The 23,063-nt window shown below is 39.6% G+C and overlaps 1 protein-coding gene and 1 long non-coding RNA gene across 2 annotated transcripts in view; one reads left to right on the top strand and one right to left on the bottom strand.

The window, feature by feature from the left end:
• Nucleotides 1-23,063, top strand: part of LOC132367140 (uncharacterized) — a 195,371-nt gene that overhangs the window by 69,161 nt on the left and 103,147 nt on the right. The gene's annotated exons all lie outside the window — the stretch shown is intronic.
• Nucleotides 8,272-17,513, bottom strand: LOC132367587 (heat shock protein 75 kDa, mitochondrial-like). Its single transcript, XM_059926177.1, is given in 3 exon segments — nt 8,272-8,759; nt 8,762-9,743; nt 17,448-17,513. Coding segments are annotated over 3 exon segments (1,467 nt in total). The 3' UTR covers nt 8,272-8,340.

A 23,063-nucleotide genomic window follows, 5' to 3' on the forward strand; every position in this document is an offset into this window, starting at 1 on the left:
GAAGAAGAAGAGAAAAAGAAAGTGTCTGGGAAAATATTTGAAGAGATTACAGTGGAAAACTTCCCTAACATGGGAAAGGAAATAGTCACCCAAGTCCAGGAAGCACAGAGAGTCCAATACAGGATAAACCCTAGGAAAAACACACTAAGGCTCATATTTATCAAACTAACAAAAATTAAATTCAAAGAAAAAATATTAAAAGCAGCAAGGGAAAAGCAAAAAATAACATACAAAGGAATCCCCATAAGGTTATCAGCTGATTTTTCAGTGGAAACTCTGCAGGCCAGAAGGGAGTGGCAGGATATACTTAAAGTGATGAAAAAGAAAACCTATAACCAAGTTTACTCTACCCAGCAAGGATCTCATTCAGATTCGATGGAGAAGTCAAAAACTTTTCAGACAAACAAAAGCTAAGAGAATTCAGCACTACCAAACTAGCTTTACAACAAATGCTGAAGAAACTTCTCTAAGGGGAAACACAAGAGAAGAAAAAGACCCACAAAAACAAACCCCAAACAATTAAGAAAATGGTAATAGGAACATACATATTGATAATAACCTTGAATGTAAATGGATTAAATGCCCCAACCAAAAGACACAGACTGGCTGAATGGATACAAAAACAAGACCCATATATATGCTGTCTACAAGAGACCCACTTCAGACCTAGGGACACATATAGACTGAAAGTGAAGGGATGGAAAAAGATACTCCCTGCAAATGGAAGTCAAAAGAAATCTGGAGTAGCAATACTCATATAAGATAAAATAGACTTTAAGATAAAGACTGTTACAAGAGATAAGGAGGGACACTACCTCATGATCAAAGGATCAATCCAAGAAGAAGATATAACAATTCTAAATGTTTATGCACCCAACATAGGAGCACCTCAATACATAAGGCAAATGCTAACAACCATGAAAGGAGAAATCGACAGTAACACAATAATAATAGGGGACTTTAACACCCCACTTACACCCATGGACAGATCATCCAAACAGGAAATAAATAAGGAAACACAACCTTTAAATGACACAATAGACCAGATATATCTAATTGATATTTATAGAATATTCCACCCAAAAGTGGCAGAATACACTTGCTTTTCAAGTGCACATGGAACATTCTCCAGGATAGGTCACATCTTGGGTCACAAATCAAGGCTCGGAAAATTTAAGAAAATTGAAATCGTATCAAGCATCTTTTCTGACCACAACACTATGAGATTGGAAATCAACTACAGGAAAAAACCTGTAAAAAACACAAATACATGGAGGCTAAACAGTGCGCTACTAAATAACCAAGAGATCACTGAAGAAATCAAAGAAGAAATAAAAAAAAAACATAGAAACAAATGACAACGAAAACACGACGACCCAAAACCTATGGGACGCAGCGAAAGCAGTTCTAAGAGGGAAGTTTATAGCAATTCAATCTCACCTCAAGAAACAAGAAAAATCTCAAATAAACAATCTAACCCTACACTTCAAACAACAAGAGAAAGAACAAAGAAAACCCAAAGTCAGTAGAAGGAAAGAAATCATAAATATCAGGGCAGAAATAAATGAAATAAAAATGAAGAAAATAATAGCAAAGATCAATAAATCTAAAAGCTGGTTCTTTGAGAAGATAAACAAAATTGATAAACTCTTAGCCAGACTCATCAAGAAAAAAAGGGAGAGGATGCAAATCAATAAAATTAGAAATGAAAAAGGAGAAATCACAACTGACACCGCAGAAATACAAAGGATTATAAGAGACTACTACAAACAACTATATGCCAATAAAATGGACAACCATGAAGAAATGGACAAATTCTCAGAAAGGTGCAATTTTCCAAGACTGAACTAGGAAGAATTAGAAAATAAAAACAGACCTATCACAAGTAATGAAATTGAAACCGTAATTAAAAATCTTCCAACAAGCAAAAGTCCAGGACCAGGTGGCTTTACAGGCGAATTCTATCAAACATTTAGAGAAGAGCTAACACTGATCCTTCTCAAACTCTTCCAAAAAATTGCAGAGGGAGAAACCCTACCAAATTCATTCTATGAAGCCACCATCACCCTGATTCCAAAATCAGAAAAAGGTATCACAAAAAAATTATAGACCAATATCACTGATGAACATAGATGCAAAAATCCTGAACAAAATACTAGCAAACAGAATCCAACAGCACATTAAAAGGATCGTACATCATGATCAAGTGAGATTTATCTCAGGGATGCAAGGATTTTTCAATATATGCGAATTCATCAATGTGATACAGCACATTAACAAATTAAGGAATAAAAACCATATGATCATCTCAATAGATGCAGAAAAAGCTTTTGACCAAATTCAACACCCATTTATGATAAAAACTCTCCAGAAAATGGGCATAGAGAGAACCGACTTCAACAAAATAAGGCCATATATGACAAACCCACAGCAAGCATCATACTCAATGGTGAAAAACTGAAAGCATTTCCACTAGGATCAGGAACAGGACAAGGATGTCCACTCTCACCACTCTTATTCAACATAGTTTTGGAAGTCCTAGCCACAGCAATCAGAGAAGAAAAAGAAATAAAAGGAATACAAATTGGAAAGGAAAAAGTAAAACTGTCACTATTTGCCAATGACATGAAACTCTACATAGAAAATCCTAAAGATGCCACCAGAAAACTACTAGAAAAATCAGTGAATTTGGTAAGGTTGCAGGATACAAAATTAATGCACAGAAATCTCTGGTATTCCTATATACCAACAATGAAAAATCAGAAGGAGAAATTAAGGAAACACTCCCATTTACCATTGCGACAAAAAGAATAAAATACCTAGGAATACACCTGCCTAAGGAGGTGAAAGACTTGTACTCAGAAAGCTATAAAACACGGATGAAAAGGTGACATAAACAGATGGAGAAATATACCATATTCTTGAATTGGAAGAATCAATATTGTGCAAATGACTATACTACCCAAAGTAATCTACAGATTCACTGCAATCCCTATCAAACTACCAACGGCATTCTTCACAGAATTAGAACAAAAAATCTTACAATTCGTATGGAAACACAAAAGACCCCAAATAGCCAAAGCAATCTTGAGAAAGAAAAACGGAGTTGGAAGAATCAGGCTCCCTGACTTCAAACTATACCACAAAGCTACAGTAATCAAGACAGTATGGCACTGGCAGAAAAACAGAAATATAGATCAATGGAACATGATAGAAGGCCCAGAGATATGCCCATGCACCTATGGGCACCTAATTTACGACAAAGGAGGCAGGAACATAAAATGGAGAAAAGAGAGCCTCTTCAATAAGTGTTGCTGAGAAACCTGGACAGCTACATGTAAAAGAATGAAATTAGAACACTCCCTAACACCATACACAAAAATAAACTCCAAATGGATTAAAGACTTAAATGTATGACCAGACACTATAAAACTTTTAGAGGAATACATAGGAAAAACACTCTTTGACATAAACCACAGCAAGATCTTTTTTGACCCACCTCCTAGAGTAACAGAAATAAAGACAAAAATAAACAAATGTGACTTAATTAAACTTAAAAGCTCTTGCACAGCAAAGGAAACCATAAACAAGACAAAAAGAACCCTCAGAATGGGAGAAAATATTTGCAAATGAAACAATGGACAAAGGATTAATCTCCAAAATATACAAACAGGTCATGGAGCTCAATATCAAAAAAACAAACAATCCAATTAAAAAATGGATGGAAGACCTAAATAGACATTTCACCAAGGAAGACATACAGATGGCCAACAGGCACATGAAAAGATGCTCAACATCACTAATTATTAGAGAAATGCAAATCAAAACTACAATGAGGTATCACCTCACACCGGTCAGAATGACCATTATCAAAAAAATCTAGAAACAGTAAATGCTGGAAAGGGTGTGGTGAAAAGGGAACCCTCCTGCACTGTTGGTGGGAATGTAAATTGATACAACCACTATGGAAAAGAGTACGGAGATTTTTTCAAAAACTAAAAATAGAACTACCATATGTGCCAACAATCCCACTACTGAGCATATACCCTGAAAAAAACCATAATTCAAAAAGAGACATGCACCACAGTGTTCTATTGCAGCACTGTTTACAATAGGTAGGACATGGAACCAACCTCAATGTCCATCGACAGATGAATGGATAAAGAAGATGTGGCACATATATACAATGGAATATTACTCAGCCATAAAAAGAAACGAAATTGAGTTACTTATAGTGAGGTAGATGAACCTAGCATCTGTCATACATAGTGAAGTAAGTCAGAAAGAGAAAAACAAATACTGTATGCTAACGCATATATATGGAATCTAAAAAAAAAAAATTGGTACTGATGAACCTAGATGCAGGGCAGGAATAAAGATGTAGACATAGAGAATGGACTATAGAATATAGACAAGTTTAAAACAAAGTAATGCAAGCATGTATACAGTATAAATACTAATAAAAAGAAAGCTGGAGTGGCTTTATTAATATCAGATCAAGGAAAAATACCAAGGACGTTATATACTGATAAGAAATGTCAGCTTGGCAAGAAGATATAACAATCCTAATAGTGTACACCTAAAAGCAGAGCTTCAAGATACACAATAAAACCTGATAAAATTGAGTGGAGAAATGTACAAATCTATTATACTTAGAGACCTCAAAATCCTCTCAGTAATCAATACAAGTAGACAGAAAACCAGCAAGTAATAGAAGATCTGAACAACACTATCAACTATTTGACTTTTGTAGAACTCTAAACACAACAACAGCCGAATACACATTCTTTTCAAGTGCACAAGGAACATTCACCAAGATATACCATATCCTGGGCCATAAAACAAACCTGAACAATTTTAAAAGAATTGAGATCATATGAAGTATGTTTTCTGGTCATAGCAAAATTAAACTACAATTACAGAAAGATATATGGAAAACTCCGAATATTTAGAAACTAAAAATATACTTCTAAATAATTCATGGGTCAAAGAAACCTCCTAGGAAATTTTAAGATATTTTGAACTGAATGAAAGTTAACATATTAATATCTGAGCAGCTAAAACAGTGCTTAGAGGAAAATTTATAGTACTAAAAATGCTTACATTAGAAAAGAAGAAAGGCCTCAAATAAATAATCTATGTTTTCACTTTTTTTTTTTTAATTTATTTATTTATTTTTGGCTGTGTCGGGTCTTCGTTGCTGCGTGCAGGCTTTCTCTAGTTGCGGTGAGCGGGGGCTACTCTTCATTGCGGTGCACAGGTGTCTCATTGTGGCGGCTTCTCTTGTTTTGGAGCACCGGCTCTAGGTGCGCAGGCTTCAGTAGTTGTGGCACACGGGCTCAGTAGTTGTGTCTCACGGGCTCTAGAGTGCAGGCTCAGTAGTTGTGGCACACGGACTTAGTTGCTCCGCGGCATGTGGGATCTTCCCGGACCAGGGCTCGAACCCGTGTCTCCTGCATTGGCAGGTGGATTCTTTTTTTTTTTTTTTTTTAATTAATTAATTAACTTATTTATTTATTTTATTTATGGCTGTGTTGGGTCTTCGTTTCTGTGCGAGGGCTTTCTCTAGTTGTGGCAAGCGGGGGCCACTCTTCATCGCGGTGCACGGGCCTCTCACTTTCGTGGCCTCTCCCGCCACGGAGCACAGGCTCAAGACGTGCAGGCTCAGTAATTGTGGCTCACGGGCCTAGCTGCTTTGCGGCATGTGGGATCTTCCCAGACCACGGCTCGAACCCGTGTCCCCTGCATTAGCAGGCAGATTCTCAACCACTGCACCACCAGGGAAGCCCTGGCAGGTGGATTCTTAACCACTGCGCCACCAGGGAACTCCCTATGTTTTCACTTTAAGAAACTAAAAAAAAAGGACAAACTAAACTCAAAGCTAGCAGAAAAAAGAAAATTACAAAGAACAGAAATCAATGAAATTGAAAACAAACATTAGAGAAAATTAATATAACTAAAATCTAGTTCTTTGAAATAATAATAATAAAAAAAGATAAACATCTGGCCAGATGACCAAGAAAAGGAAAGAGAGAGATGCCATAAATTTCCAATCTCAAGAACGAAAGAGAGGGTATCACTACAAACCCTAGAGATACTGAAAGTGTAATAAGGGAATTCTATGAACAGTTCTATGTCCATAAATATGACAACATAGATGAAATGTACCAATTCCTTGAAAAACAGAAATTACAAAATTCATGAAGAAATAAATTACATGAATAGTTTGATTTCTATGAGAGAAATTTAATTTGTAGTTACAGACTTGCTTAGAAAGAAAACTCCAGGCCCAAGTCATTTAACTGGTGAATCCTACCAAACACTTATGGAAGAAATTATAACAATTATATAAAACCTCTTCCAGAAAATAAAAGGGCAGGACACTTCCCAGCTCATTTTATGAAGCCAGAATTACCTGATACCAAAACAAAGACAATACAAGAAAACTATAGATCTTCATGAACATAGATGCTCCAATTCTCAACAAAATATTTGCAAATGGAATCCAGTCATATGTAAAAATGTAATACATTACAACAAAATAGGTTTATCCTGGGAATGCTAGGTTGTTTTGACAGTCAATTTATTATTGTAATTTACTACATTAACAGGCAAAAGAAGAAAAATCACTTGATTATTTTAATACTTGCAGAAAAAACTTTTGATATAATTCAACATTTATTCATGATAAAATTATCAGTACTCTAGGAATAAAAGGGAACCTGTTTTACATGATTTAGGATATCTATAGAATCTTGTAGCCAACATTATATTTAATGAGGTAAGGATGTCTGCCCTACCACTTCTGTTCAACATTCATAATGGAACTCCTAGCCAGTGCAACAAGGCAAGAAAAAGAAAAGGCATTCAGAATGGAAAATAAAACTTTCTGGATGACTTTACTGCCTAAGAAGAAGGTGTCGAAGAATCTACAAAAATGCTGCTAGAACTTAAAAGTGAGTTTGGTAAGGTCTCAAGCTATGAGATTAAAATGCAAAAAGCAATTGTATTCCTATATAAAGGAATATCTTGTTTTATTGAACTTCACTTATTGTCCATCACAGATACCGCGTTTTCTACAAATTGAAGGTTTGTGGCATCCCTGTGTTGAGCAAGTCTATCAATGCCATTTTTTGCTCACTTCATGTCTCTGTGTCACATTCTGGTAATTCTCACAACATGTCAAACTTTTTCATTATTATATTTGTTACGGTGATCTGTGATTAGTGATTTTTGATGTTACTATTAAGACTTGCTAAAGGCTTAAATGATGGTTAGCATTCTTTAGCACTAATGTATTTTTATTTATTTATTTTTAATTTTTCATTTATTTATTTTTGGCTGTGTTGGGTCTTCATTGCTGCTCACGGGCTTTCTCTAGTTGTGGCGAGCAGGGACTACTCTTTGTTGCGGTGTGCGGGCTTCTCATTGCAGTGGCTTCTCTTGTTGTGGAGCATGGGCTCTAGGTGCGTGGGCTTCAGTAGTTGTGGTGCGTGGGCTTCGGTAGTTGTGGTGCAAGGGCTCAGTAGTTGTGGCTTGCGGGCTCTAGAGCACAGGCTCAGTAGTTGTGGCACGCAGGCTTAGTTGCTCCGCAGCATGTGGGATCTTCGTGGACCAGGGCTAGAACCCATGTCCCCTGTATTGGCAGGCAGATTCTTAACCACTGTGCCACCAGGGAAGCCCAGCACTAATGTATTTTAAAATTAAGGTATGTACTTGTTTTTTTAGACATAATGCTATTGCCAACCTAATAGACTTCAGGATAGTGTAAACATAACTTTTATATGCACTGGGAATCAAAAAAATTACGTGACTTGCTTTATTGCGACATTTGACTTGGTTGGTCTGGAACAAAACCCACAATATTGCTGAGGTATGCCTGTAATGACAATAAACAATTGGAAACCAAAATTGAAAATAAGTACCATTTACAATAGCTCCCCAAATCAATAAATAAATATTTGGGTATAAATTTATCAGGATCTCTATGCTTAAAACTATAAAACACTGATAAAATGAATAAAAAGAAGACTATTCATGGATTAGAAGACTCAGTATACTTAAGATGTCAATTCTCCTCTTTTTGATCTATGTATTTGGTCCAATTCCAATAAAAATCCTAGCAAGTATGTTTGCATTTATTGGCAAACTGATTTTTTTTTTAAGTAAATAAAGCTCAAAAGCAGGTGTTCTCATCGGCAGCATCCAGTCCTTCCTGGGTCATTGTCCCCATCCCCCCCCGCCCCCCGTGACTGTCTCAGGCTACCTTGTCCCACGGTTCCATCTGTCCCCTCTCCTGCAGCCCTAACACTGCAGGAGGACCTGGGGCTTTCACAGCTGTCAGTGTCGGTCCAGGACCTTGACAATCAGGTGGTTCAGGCGGCTCACCATGGGTCCCGGGTCATCGTCGAGCCCCGCTGTGATCATGGCGTTCTCGTAGATCTGATCCACCAGCAGCTGGGCCAGGTCAGGCTCGCTGTCTCTCAGCTGATTGAGCTTCTTGATGAGCGTGTGCCTGGGGTGGATCTCCAGCGTGGGCTGCAGCAGCTGAGCGCGCTCCTCCGGGGGCTCGGCCAGCTGCCGCATGCGCAGGAAGTGGCGGGCGGCCCCCATCTTGGTCTGGATGAGGACCTGGCGGCTGTACAGCGAGATACTGGAGCCCGGCTCCCGGCTCACGTCAGACATGGTTGGTTTCGATTCCGGCGCGTAGAAGATGCTGCGGATGTTGAGAGGTGCGTCCGTCTTGTAGTGCAGGGTGGGGGCTTGTCATTGGCCTGAGCGATGTAGCGGTAGAATTCCTCGTGCTGCGTCTCGCCCACATCCTTGGGGTCCATCAGCCAGATGGCCTGCAGGGTATTAATGCGCCTTACGTTCAGGTACAACGGGAAGCTGACAAAGTTGCTGTACTTTGTCACCACATCTCCAACCCGAGCTTCGCTGGTGAACTCTCTGCTGTCTGCCGTGAGGTGGATGATGATTTTGGTCCCGGTTCTTACTCCTGAGGCTTCGGCGATTTCAAACACCCCAGAGTCCTCTGAAAGCCACTGGTACCCAGGGCTGCCCGCGTCCACCGAGCAAGAATAGATCTCGATCTCGACTCTGTCAGCCACCATGAAGGCCGAGTAGAAACCCACTCCGAACTGGCTGATGATCTTGCTGCTGGCCCCCGCCTGGCTCTGAGGCGCGTCCAGAAGGGCCTTCCACCCCGACCTGGCAATCATTCCCAGGTTGGACACCAGCTCCTCCTGTGTCATCCCGATGCCAGTGTCCTGGATCGTGATGGTGCCTTTCTCGGCGTCAGTCTGCAAGTGAATCTCCATTTCTGGCAGCGTCTGGCCTTCAGACACCAGCTTATGACGCAGCTTTACCGAGGCGTCGCTAGCGTTGGAGATCAGCTCCCGTATAAACACCTCTTTTTCTGAGTACAAGGAACGGGCAACGATGTGCAGAAGCTTCTTTGTCTCAGCCTGGAGCTCATGTTTGGAAATGGAACCCTGCACGGTCTCCGAGCTGCTGCTGAGGGAGTGCGGAGGCTCCTCCTTCCGCTCCTCAGTAGCCTGGGAGCTGAACGGCCGTCCACCGTGGGAGCTTGAAGCCAGGCTTTGCCTGGGACTCCAGGACTGGGCTGGGGGCCTCCGAGGACACAGAACTGGTTGTCCTCCCCGGGCCGCCTCCAGTGCCGCGGCGCGCAGCCGGCAGCCCCACAGCAGCAGCGTCCACAGCTGGCGAGCCGTGTCTGCAAACTGATTTTTAAAATTTATATGGAAAGGCAAAGGTGCATATCCAATAAAATTTTGCAAATGAACAAAGTTGGTAGGCTCCTACTACTTGATATCAATACTTACTGTAAAGCTACAGTTATTATGACAGTGAGATATTGATGAAAATATAGACATTCAGATGAATGGAATGCAATAGAGACTTGAGAAATGAACTCACAGAATTGTGGTCAGTTGAGTTTTGAAAAAGATACAAAGGCAATTCCATGGAGAAAGGATAGTCTCTTCAAAAAATGGTGCTGAGGGCTTCCCTGGTGGTGCAGTGGTTGAGAGTCCACCTGCCAATGCAGGGGACACGGGTTCGAGCCCTGGTCCGGGAGGATCCCACATGCCGTGGAGCAGCTGGGCCCGTGAGCCACAACTACTGAGCCTGCGCGTCTGGAACCTGTGCTCCGCAACAAGAGAGGCCGCGATAGTGAGAGGCCCGTGCACCGCGATGAAGAGTGGCCCCCGCTCGCCGCAACTGGAGAAAGCCCTCACACAGAAACGAAGACCCAACACAGCCAAAAATAAAAATAATAAATAATAAATAAAAAATTAAAAAAAAAAAAAGGTGCTGAGCACCCCGGTGTTCATTGCAGCACTATTTACAATAGCCAGGACACAGAAGCAACCTAAATGTCCCTCAACAGAGGAATGGATAAAGAAGATGTGGTACATACATACAATGGAATATTATTCAGCCGTAAGAAGGAACGAAATCATGCCATTTGCAGAGACGTGGATGGACCTAGAGACTGTCATACAGAGTGAAGTAAGTCAGAAAGAGAAAAACAAATATCGTATATTAATGCATATATGTGGAATCTAGAAAAATGTTATAGATGGACCTATTTGCAAAGCAGAAATAGAGACACAGACATAGAGAACAAATGTGTGGACACCAAGGGGGGAAAGGCGGGGTGGGATGAATTGGGAGATTGGGATTGACATATATACACTATTGATAACTATGTATAAAATAGATAACTAATGAGAACCTACTGTATAGCACAGGGAACTCTACTAAGTGCTCTGTGGTGACCTAAATGGGAAGGAAATCCCAAATGTAGGGGATATATGTATACGTATAGCTGATTCACTTTGCTGTACAGCAGAAACTAACACAACATTGTAAAGCAACTATACTCCAATAAAAAAAAATATTTAGAGACTGAAAAATAAATGGTGCTGAACAACTGAACATCCATGTGCAAAAAAAAATGAACCTTGACCTGTACTTCACATTTTGTACACAATTAGCTCAAAATGGGTAACAGAACTAAATGCAAAACATAAAGCTATAAGACTTTTAAAGAAAACCTGGGAAAAAATCTTTGTGGGCCTGAGTTAGGTAGAGAATTCTTAGATATAATAAAAGCAAGATTTATATGAGAAAAATTGATAAATTAAACTTATCACAGTTAAAGACAGACATTGTCAAAGTTACTGTTAAGAGAATGAAAAAACAAGTCACAGGTTGGGGGAAAATATTTGCAAATCATATGTTTGACAAAGGCCTTGTACTTAGGATATATAAAGAACTTTCCAAAGTCAACAATAAGAAAACAACAAACCAGTTTTCAAAAAAGCAAAAAATTTCAACAGATACTTCGTCTAAGAAGACATATTGATGGCAAGTAAGTACATGGAAAGATTCTCAGCGTCATTAGGCATTAGCCATTAGGGAAAGACAAATTAAAATCATGAGATAAACTACACACCTATTAGAATTACTAAAATTAAGAACAAACAACTGACAATACAAGGTCTTGATGAAGTTGTGGAGCGACTGAAACTCTCATACATTGCTATGAGAATGCAAAATGGTACAGCCACTCTGAAAAACAGCTTGGCAGTTTCTTATAAAATTAAACATACACTTACCATATGATCCATCTATCCCACTTCTGGGTATTTACCCTAAAGAACTGAAGACTTAAATTCACACAAAAACCTGTAGCAGCTTTATTCAAAATTGCTCAAATCTGAAACAACCCAAATGTCCTTTAATGAGTGAATGGATAATCAAACTGTGGTACATCCGTGCAATGGAATACTACTCAGCATAAAAAGAATGAACTATGTTACATGCAACAACTTGGATGAATCTCAAAGTCATTCTGCTAAATGAAAGAAGCCAAATTCAAAAAGTTACATATGATGCAACTCCATTTATATGTCATTCTGGATAAGCTGAAGCTACAGGGAGGGAGGAAAAAAAGCAGTGGTTTTCCATGCTTAGGGGTAGAATGGTTGACTACAGCACCCTGAAGAAATTGGGTGTGTGCGTGTGTGATATTATTCTCACTGGCCAAATATCCTGTGCGTTGAAGATTTACACACTATTCATTGACCTATTCATTGAAGAAATGTTTAAACTTAATAATATTTACAGCTAAAATTATTCATTGGTTACCATGTGTCATGAATGACAATAAACATTTTACAGGTAGTCAAGCTTCTCAGTTCCACCCCATGGAGTAAGGATGGATAAATCGGCACGTGTTCTACTACTCCTCTTCCCATGCCCATGTTTGCCACTCCAGAATCCTTTCTAACATTGTGCTTAAGGCAGCCAAGAGCAATCACTCAGTGTAATAGTTTCCTAGAGCTGCCATAACAAAATACCACTGACTTCATGACTTAAGCAACAGAAATTTATTTCTCACAGTTCTGGAGAGTGCAAGTCCAAGATGAAGGCGTTGGCAGGTTTGGTTTCTTCTGAGACTTCTTGCTTTGGCTTGCATATGGCCAGCTTCTTGCTGTGTCCTCATGTGGCCTTTCATCTATGCATGTACATCCCTGGTGCTTCTTTTGTGTGTTCAAATTTCCTCTTCGTATAACGACACCAGTCAGATTGGATTAGGGTCTACCCTAATGGCCCCACTTTAGCTTAATCATCTCTTTAAAGACCCTATCTCCAAATAAAGTCACATTCTGAGGTACTGGGGGTTAGGCTTCAACATACGAATTTTGGAAGGACACAATTCAGCCTGTTATACTTAGATATAATCTATTTGCAATCTCTGCCACATAGTATAAATGCAATAATTTTACCGAGGAATAATTTAAAGTGAGTATAACTTGCTTTTATTTTTTTTTAACTGAAAATGCTTGCCAACCCTGGGTCAGAGTACACTGCTTTGAGAATGAGACTTTATTGCATGATCCCATCTTTGAGCAGCCTTCTGAGCTCTTGGGGCAGTGTGCCTAGAGGTGCCCACTGTGAGCAACCCTCCCCTCAAAGGTACGCGGAATCATCTAGAAATGGCTTCTCAGTCAAATTTGTGTCAAGACTTCACTGCCATGCCAGAGTCAACCAAAGCCTAGAGCCACGGTGGGGACTGTCCCAAAACACTGAGTCAGTGTCACTGAGGTCAGGAGTGTTCCTCCACCTCCTTAGGCTGGAGGGGAGCCAAGATTCTAAAACCTAAAGAATTTGAACCACAATGATTCTATCACATATTTGTGCACACTCACACACAGGTTAGAAGAGTATTTCGTAACAGTCTTCAGCTGTTGTCACTGGAGAGCAGTAGTGACCCTTTATCACTTAAGAAATTACCATACTCACAGATGAAAGCTAGGAACAGTCCCATTATTTTATATGTAAGGTCCAAGGAAATTACGTTGCAAAAAGTGATGAAGGGACAGTTAAGGGCTGCAGATGGGCATTTAGCAAAGAAACATGCATGTATTTCTAAAGGATTGGTAAGCGTTCTGGAATTATGCAACAGATATTGGCTCCAAACTATCCACTGGAAACAAAGCAGTGGCTATGTTCTAGCTACGTACTGTTACCTGTATTTCTAGGGGATGCCTGATATTCTTTAATTTGAGAGGCACATTTTAGCATTTCTGGAATTGGACTTCGATCTTGTAGTAAATATAAAATTTAATGGGGTCTTTCTCCTTTTCTTCATTCTCTTTCCTCTTCTCCTGTTTCCCCCTCTGGAAAACCCTTATTAAAGAGCTGGTGCATTTTACAGAAGATGGTGTCTTAGAATTGAGGTAATGTACTTCCAATTTGTTTTGAAGTCCAGGTTGAAGACTAATGTTTTAGTTTAGTTCTGCCCATTTGGTTCACAAAGTAGACTCTGATAATTTGCCCTCCAGGACTGGAAGGAACCCTAATGGGTCTGTGCTCTGACATGCTCTCAGATCTCAGCTCTTAGAGGGGCTCTTATCATAGGTGTGTCCTAATAAGGTCCTGGGAAGACTAAGTCTGCCAAAGGCCATGTGATGTGCTGGCAAATGCCAGGTTCCAGAAATGAACACAGTGACCTTGATGGTAATACAATGTAACATCTCTTTGCTTCAAGACTACACAAATTTATACAAATATTTATACAAATACATTTGTATAAATTTCAGAGAAAACCTCTGTTTTGCTAAGTAAGGTACATTAGCATATATATATGTGATTTCTAAGCATAGAAAGTAAAAGCTGCCATCTTGTTGTAAGTTAGAATAAAAGAACATTAAGTCACTGGAATATATTAAATACCTAATTACATCAAGAATAGTCTAGGTGTTAGTCCTGTGAAACAATCTGCTTCATAGATTAACATGAGAGCTTATTTGCATATATGCTATAGACACTTTTGAGAGAGTGTGTGTATGTATGTGTATGTGTGGTGTATATATATATATATATATATATATATATATAGCATATATGGCATATATAGTGTTTTAAAGAGAGTAAACACCATGTAGTTAATTCCTGTGGCCAAAGACAATTTCAGTGTTTCTGCAACATTTGACAATCGCTTCATCTTTGTAATACCATCTAAATTTGCATTTTTAAGAATCCCATGTATTACCTAACAGAAAAGGCCTAAGGGGTATCAAAAGAGACAAGGCAAATTAAGTTTCCTTTTGTCCAACTTTGTGTCACTTCCTGCCTCCATAAATAGGGAAAGCAAAATATCTGTGCTTCTTATTCATGTACATCTGCCAAACCAATTAACACCTCCTGAATGTTATCTTAATTGCATTTATTAACATAACATTAACATAGCAGGGAGATAACATTCAGGAGGTATTAATTGGTTTGGCAGGCACTCTTGAATGGGAAGCATAGAGAAGGGCCCTTCTCAGTATCTTATGTGGGTTTTTTTTTTTTTTTTTTAGTGGTGGTGGAGAAGAAATGAGATTACACTGAAAGAGAGAAAATATATCTTAACCAAAATAGTAGCCACATCACAGGGTCACTTGATTCTCCTTTCTAAAATCTCCAAAGAAGCATCTGCTCTAAAGCCTACCTGTTTGACAGTTTACCCAGATGCCCTCTCCGCCCCATTGTCCCTGTGCAGTTCTGGCTAAGGAGGCCTCTGGAGGTGTGCAGGCACAGATATGCTTTCCAGGATGCACTGAGCTCCACCATAAATTTTTACAGCACCTCAGCTGCTTTAAAAATAATTCAAATGTGTTCCTGTGATGAGAATTTAATAGGGCTCCTACCCTTATAGAATCATAGAACTACAGAGTGCTTTAACTAGATCCATCTATTCATTAACTCATTCAATTGGCCTTATGGAGCACCTACTGTAGCTCAACACTGTAAAATGCTGGGGTAAATAGATAAACAAGACTCAATACCTGGCTCAAGATGTCTAGCTGACACAGGAATTGGCCATGGAGACAGTCATGGCAGGTGAATGGTTCAAAATGGACACCCATACGTCGTCACTGAGTGAATGAATCAATGAAATGTGATCACTGTGGTTCCCCTCTGGTGGTGGTATGGAGGGTGGGGAGGTGGGGGTCTAGGGATGTGGGTATAAGGAGGCAAAACTGAAGACAGCAGATGATTATGGAAAGTTAAAATGAGGAGGGATTATGGAAAGTTAAAATGAGGAGTTCAGTGAACTAAGGCAGAAACACTAGCGATGGAGAGGATAGCATAGATAGAGATTCACATGATCCAAATAGCTGCTCACATTTATTGAGGGTTTTCTTTGCGCCAGGCAGCGCTCTTAGCATTTGATTTGAATTTCATTTTCTCAACAAATGTATGAGGTGGTCCTATTATTATACCCATTTTAAAGATGAGGAAGTTGAGTGTGGTAGGCTGAGTAATGGCCCCCCAAGGCTGTCCACACTCTAATCCCCAAAACCTGTGAATATGTTACATTGCATAGCAAAAGGACTTTGCAGATGTAATTAGGTTAAGGATTTTGCAGTGGGGAGATTATCTTGGATTATCTGTGTGGGCCTGAGGTAATTACAGGGCCTTTAACATGAATGGGACAGAAATAGAGTCTGAGTGAGAAGATAAGGGACAGAAGCAGAGGTCAGAAAAAAGAGAAAATGCCACATTGGAGGCTTTGAAGATGAAAGGGCCACAAGCCAAGGAATGTAGGTGGCCTGTAGAGGGGCTTTCCCTGGGCCCTCTGTGTAATGAGACTCCTTCCATTTACCCACGTTTTCCATTTCCTTTCATTTTCATCCTCTTTGGGAAAGTACCGTGTTTAATTGTACAATATTTTTCTTACTGAAAAACTGTTTCCCTCATTACATTATCATTTCCATGAAGGCTGTTCCTGTGTTGTTCACCGTTGACCCAATGCCTAACACTGTGCCTGACACAAAAAAATATACTCAATAAATGCGTGTTAAAAGAATGTAGGAAGGGAAGAAGTTCTCACACTTGCTCAGGGTGGCATATTTCTGAGCAGTCAGGGTGTCCCCCGAAGGCCTTGATGTATTGAAATAACAGACTTATAATCACCTTGTGATATGCAGGTGCCCCTGCCCAGATCTCCCTTCAATGAAGAACCTATTGACTCAGCTGCCGGGGTTGTGGTCTGTGGACAGCCTTAGTTACTAGCCCCTTCAGGGATTACCTCACCTGCAGAAAACTGCCTTCCTTAAAGTTATGCCCTTCTCGGGGTGGCTTATATCCAGTGACTGATTGAGATGAGCATTAAGGACTGGCCATTTCGGTCCAGCATGGGACAACTCTGGAGGCCAGTTTAGCTCCAGAGTTCCTTGTGAGATTGTCCAAGGTTGTCATGGGGCCCATACTGTGCTCGATTTCTGCCTCATCCAGTCCTGTGTCCACTTACCTTCCACAAGTGTTGATCCCAAGGACACTCCTTAATAAACATCCAGCATACTAAACTTAGAGTCTGCTTTCTGTTGGTTTGACCCCCATCTCAAACAATCACTAAGCATAGAATTCTTTTGAGCCAGGTAGTTATAAATAATCAGGAACAGAATCCAAAATTTAGGAAAAAGGTATACAAGATCTTAATATTAAGGAAATTCTATCCATTAATTCTCTTTTCACTGAGTTAGGAAGACTGCTGTTAATAAAGACTTACCAGTGGAATCCCTCAACGTGCTGATCCCCGCCCCCCTCCAAACATGGTTTGACAGTCACATCAGATCTCTTTCCTAAGTATCTCTTTGATTCATCACCCTCATCACTCTTAATTCAAGCCACCCATTACTTCTCACTTGGTTTAATGAACAACTCTGAGTCCCTTATTTTGTCTTGCTCCAATTTTTCTCCATGCTGGAGTGGCCATTGCCCCACTTAAAGCTCTTTAGTAGCTCCCCATCACCTGTAGCATAGAGTCTAACTCCTAAACGTGACATCCAAAATTCTCTCTGACTGGGCTTCTCCCTGTTTCCAGACTCATCTCTGGCATGCCCTAATCACCCTCCCCGCTTTACCACTGCCTCCTTTGTTTTGGTCCTGCCAAAGTTCTCCAAACTGTCCATGCTGGTGCATAGGCCCATCGTGACCTGGACTCTCTTTAGAGCTCTAGCCTTGAATTTTACCACCACTCCTTCTTTCTAGTCTCAGCCATCCTGAGTGACATGCAGTTCATCAATATGCCCTGTCCTTGTTTGCCTCTGGGCCTTTGCACATGTTGTTTCCTCTGTCTAGACTATTTTCTCTTTCTCTGACTACCCATCTCCCCGCCTTCTCCTTGCCAGGTTGATTTCCACTGATACTCACCCTTCCCTGATTCCCTGAGGATGAATTTGGTACCTCTCCTATGTGCTCTTATGGCACCCTGTGCTTGGTCTTTTTTATAATAGCCGTACCATTCGTAATCGCCTCTAAACATAACTATCTCAGCCACTAGACTCAACTTCTTATTCATAGCTGTGAACACAGCAATGAGCACAGTACATAACACATAGAAGGTACTTGGGAAATATTTGATGATGAATGAATGAAGAATCAAAGTCTCATGATAATCCTAATGCATAAGCAGAGTAAACATTTTTGGCCACATTTTAGAGATATGGAAATTGAGGTTGACTTAGCCAAGGTTGTGTTGCATTCTGACTGCAAATCTAGAGCTACTTACAGTAAATGCCTCAATCCTTCATTCATTCCACATTGTATCATTCTACAACTATTCCACAGGTTTGAAAGCCTGCTATGTGGTTGTGTGTTGGGCTCTACTATAGGTGCTGGATTGACATGACCTTTCTTATGGAGCTTATGTTCTAGAAGGAAAGATTGACAATAAACAAGTAACAAAATAATGTTGAGTAGAGGGAAGTTCTATGAAGGAAATATGATGCAGTGACGTGGTAGAGTGGCATGCCAGTGCATGTAAGGGAGAGTGGTTCTTTAGAAATGGAGGCCAGGGAATAACCCTTGGAGGGAGTGACATTTGAGCTGAGGTCTGAAAGATAAGGAGCCAGTCATGAGACAAGGCAAAGAAGAACCTTCCTGGCAAAGGGAAGAGCATGTGCAAAGCTCTGAAATGGGAAAGAACTCGGTGTGTTCAAGGATCAGAAAGAAGACCAGAATGGCAAGATCATAGTGAGTAATGGGAATAGCAACAGTCTGGATCATGTAGTGCTGGTAGATCCTGGCCAAGAGTTTGGATTTTCTTCTAAATGAAATGGGAAGCCAATGAAAGATTTAAAGAGCAGAGGTGGGCGGTTACTTAACCCAGACTATGATAGAGTTGGAATCCTAATGATACAGGGGATTTGGATGATTAGGACTTCAGGAAATAAAATCCCACATAATTTGGAAAATGTAGTCTAGGATAAGAGCTCTAGAAGCAGTGTGGACCCAGTGGTCATTTTCCCTGGAGAATTACAGGTGCTTTTACAAACCAGATTATGGTTTCTACCAGTACCCTCATACTAATAAACTCCATGTCTCAGTCTCCAGCTTCTTATTTCCAGTTGCCTGCTGGACAGCTCTTCCATACTGTCCTGCAATTTATATCTAAAGGTAGAACTGTTGGTTTGCCCACCTACCCTACCATGCAGTGGTATCCTCCTTCTTTATTAATGATCCATTTATTAAGTTATAGGCATCCTAAATGACAGCCCAGTAACAAAAGCCCAGCTGACCACCAAGTCCTGACATCTTCTACCACCCAAATATTTTTCAGATTCAGCTTTATCGTCCTTGTCTCTTCAGGTTCTCATCTGCTATCACCAGGACTTTTGCAGCAACCTCCTAAATTATCATTAGTTGTCTTTACTCCAGTCCCATTTCAAACTCCTGCCAACCTAATCTTATTTTTTTTCCAAATGCAAACTCTTTTATATTTTATCTCCAATACAAGAGTAATAGTTTCTTGTTAAATTGCCGAATCCTTTTACCAAATGAAAACCCAGTGTGCATCCTTCTAGACTTTCTTCTATGATTATACACACATATATACACATTGGATTATAATATAATTCTGTTTGGTGATTTGCCTTTTTATTTAATAGATTGTGAGCATTTTTCGAAATGAATAAATACACAGCTACATCATTTTTGGTGGCTTTGTATTATTCTGTCATATGGATGTACTATAATGTACTTAAATAATTTCCTTTTGAAAGCCATTCAAATTATTTTGCTTTCACGAATGATCTGGAACATCTTTCTATATTTTTTTACTTGTACCTCTTTCTGTCTTACTTTCTTCAGAAGATTTACTTGATATAGAACTCTTGATCACATATAATTTCTTTTAATATTGTTGTGGTTTCATGATGTATAGATGATGTATAGTTTTTTTTTTGTTTTTTTGTTTTTTTTGTTTTTGGCCACGCTGCACAGCTTATGGGATCTCAGTTACCTGGCCAGGGACTGAACCAGGGCCATGGCAGTGAAAGCCTGGAATCCTAACCAGTAGGCCACCAGGGAACTCCCTGTATAGTTGGGGTTTTAAAAATTGTTTTTAATTAATTAATTAATTAATTTTAGTTTTGGCTGCGTTGGGTCTTCGTTGCTGCGCACAGGCTTTCACTAGTTGCGGCGAGCGGGGGCTACTCTTCGTTGCAGTGCGTGGGCTTCTCATTGCGGTGGCTTCTCTTGTTGCGGAGCATGGGCTCTAGGCGCGCAGGCTTCAGTAGTTGTGGCACACGGGCTTCAGTAGTTGTGGCTCACGGGCTCTAGAGCGCAGGCTCAGTAGTTGTGGCGCACAGGCTTAGTTGCTCCGCGGCATGTGGGATCTTCCTGGACCAGGGCTCGAACCTGTGTCCCCTGCATTGGCAGGCGGATTCTTAACCACTGCGCCACCAGGGAAGCCCTGTATGGTTGTTTTTAATTGGAAATTTTTTGGCATGAGGTGTGAGACAATGTTTTGAACTTTATTTTTCCTAAAATGGTTGGCCAGCTTTCTCAATATTATTTATAGTTTAATCCAACCTTTCTCCAATGATTTGAGGTGACAACACTGTTACACACTAAATTTTCATTTAACTTTGAGTCTATTTCTGGCCTTTTATTCTCATCCATCAGTCTGACTAGAAATTCTAGCAAAAATGCCCTGTTGTTTTGAATCTAGTAGCTTTCTAATGGACTTTAATATTTGATAAGCCAAGTCCTCCGCTTTGCTCCTTATTTATGTATTTACTTTTTTGTGTGGCACAGATTTGCTTTTCTCCCCACACTTTATTTTTCAAATAAAATTTAGCACCATTGCATCAATCTTCAAAAAACATTTGTTGAGATTTTTATGTTGATTGTATTAAATTTATACGCTATTTTGGAAGAATTTGCCATCTGCAGAACTATCTTTCTAAACTAAATCTGGTGTTATCATTATCTTGCTTAAAAACCTGTCATAGCTCCCCCTAATGGGAAAGTCATATTTTTTTGCATGGCATGTAACACGTTACATATTTTGACCCTTGTGCACCTTTCCTTGTGCTTTAGAGATTTAGAAAATCTTAGATTACAGTACCTCAAAGGATGTAGAGTAGTCATTTGAATCTCAAAGTTCAGGCAGTGGAGGAGGTGGGTAGCAGAGAATACATTGGCAGGTTGAAGATGTAATTTGGAAATCTGTATTTACCTCATTTGCAGTTGTGACTGGAGCCAGGAGCTCCTAAGCTTGATTGCATTTTGGCCTGTAAGTCCATCCAGGGGAAGATCATCAGCATTCCAAGAAAATGTGCATGATCAAGGCTTTCTTTCTTTTAAGTCTTGGGAAAACTGTGACTTTCTAAAGTTTGGCTCCTGCCACTTGACATTGAAGAAGAAAATTCCACTAACTGCAAAATAAATAATCTGGCTGCTTTGTGTTTAGCCTGCGGCTTAATCTCTAAACCCTGGCCCCAGTAAAAGTTGCTGTTGGCTCTTTTCATCCGTCCTCACCCTTTGTTGTTCTCCGTGTGTTTCCCCATTCTCTGCCATGTACAAATCTGGTGGAGGAGATCTGGGTCAGTGATAGTGGGTGAGCGAGAAGGAAATGAAGGAACAGGGAGAAACATTAAGAAAACTAAGCTGGCAATGTTAAAACTTGCTGAGAGGAGACTTAACTGCCTTTTTAAATTTTATTTTAATTTTTAAAGTTAAAAAATTATTTTTTAATTAATTAAATTTTCAACTGTCCTTTGAGACATATTATAACATGTAAGAATTCAAATGGGGATGGGATGTAGACTATGATTTTTCAGACATCCAGCCAGATCCTGAATACTCGCAGTGTACTTGTTTATATAAACCACGTTAGCTGGAAAATCTTATAAAAATTCAGTCACAGTATTTGACAATTGGATTTCATTATCTTGTTAAAGTTGGGATATAAAATCAACTCCCTCATTGCTTTTAGCATTGGGAGAAGGGTAATTGCATGGGTCTTCAAACTATAGAGATTTTATTTTGGTCAATCATTTCAGGTTTCCCTCCAAATAATCTTATTGGAGAGATGCTTAAATGGTACAATAGATTAGCTTGTGTTTTTTCTGCCTTTATTTTTTTTTGCCTTTTGTTTACTGTAGTTTATAATGACATTGAGTAACAAAGTAATGAGATGATGAACAGAATAAAAACAGGAATAGGAGAAGATGGATGCAATTTATAAACTGGGTCATCACCATTAAATAATCAAAAGCTTGGAATTGTAGTCCATATAAGTTGAAACTGAACTGCTATAAGACAAAATAATGCCAAAAAGTTTATTGACCTTTATTTCCAATGTATGTTGTTCTCTGGATGTCCTTCATGTTTTTCTACAAAGAAGATACTCCTGCTTCATGGTCACTTTTAAGATCAAGTTGTGAAGCCATAAATCTATTAACTGCTAGAGGAATTGACATATTTTTGAGAATGATCTTTCAAAAGTCCAGAATATCTATTTCAAATTAGTGAAAACATGGTTATAATTTGTCAGTTATTAAACATAACAAGTAAAGGAAGAAATATAGAGAGCATGTATAATACGGTTTTTATCCTTAGGAAATATTGTACATGCACCATAAGCCTAGTTTCCCCTATTGAGTGCAGAAGCTTTGTCATATAAGCAGGAATAAAAAAAAGTTTAACCAAGCCATTTGGCCATTCCAAGATCATGAATTATAGAGCTGGGGGTTCAAGGACACTGATCGCCCATACAACCCTGCAGGGAGTTGAACTAAGCTCAGTTTGAGGTCACAGCAGGGCAGCAGAGGACAGAAGGTAATGAGATGTCTGGGCAGTAGGGTAGCTCAACAGCTGCTTATCTGAGAAATCCTGGTGCATGGATGAGGCGGATGTGACTCACTGATTCAACTTGAAGCAGGAAGAATTGTGAACAAGGAAGGGGACCAAAGAATAAATCAAGATGGTGGGAGACAGCCAAGATAAAAAGCTGTCTTTACAGATGGCCTTATTTAACCAGGGCTGAGAGTTAGAAATGTACATTTATCTGCCATTTGTCCACTTATTTGAAGGGAATTTCATGCAGTAGAACCAGCGCATGCACAGACACATTAATATGTTATGTCCTTTGCATAGGGAAAAAGTAAAGTTATCAAACATTATAGAATCTATATTCAAATGTAGAGACTTCTCTTTTTTTTCCATTAATAAAAGAACATTTCAAATATACA

This window comes from Balaenoptera ricei, chromosome 6 (assembly GCF_028023285.1).
Source record: "Balaenoptera ricei isolate mBalRic1 chromosome 6, mBalRic1.hap2, whole genome shotgun sequence".
NCBI lineage: Eukaryota > Metazoa > Chordata > Mammalia > Artiodactyla > Balaenopteridae > Balaenoptera > Balaenoptera ricei.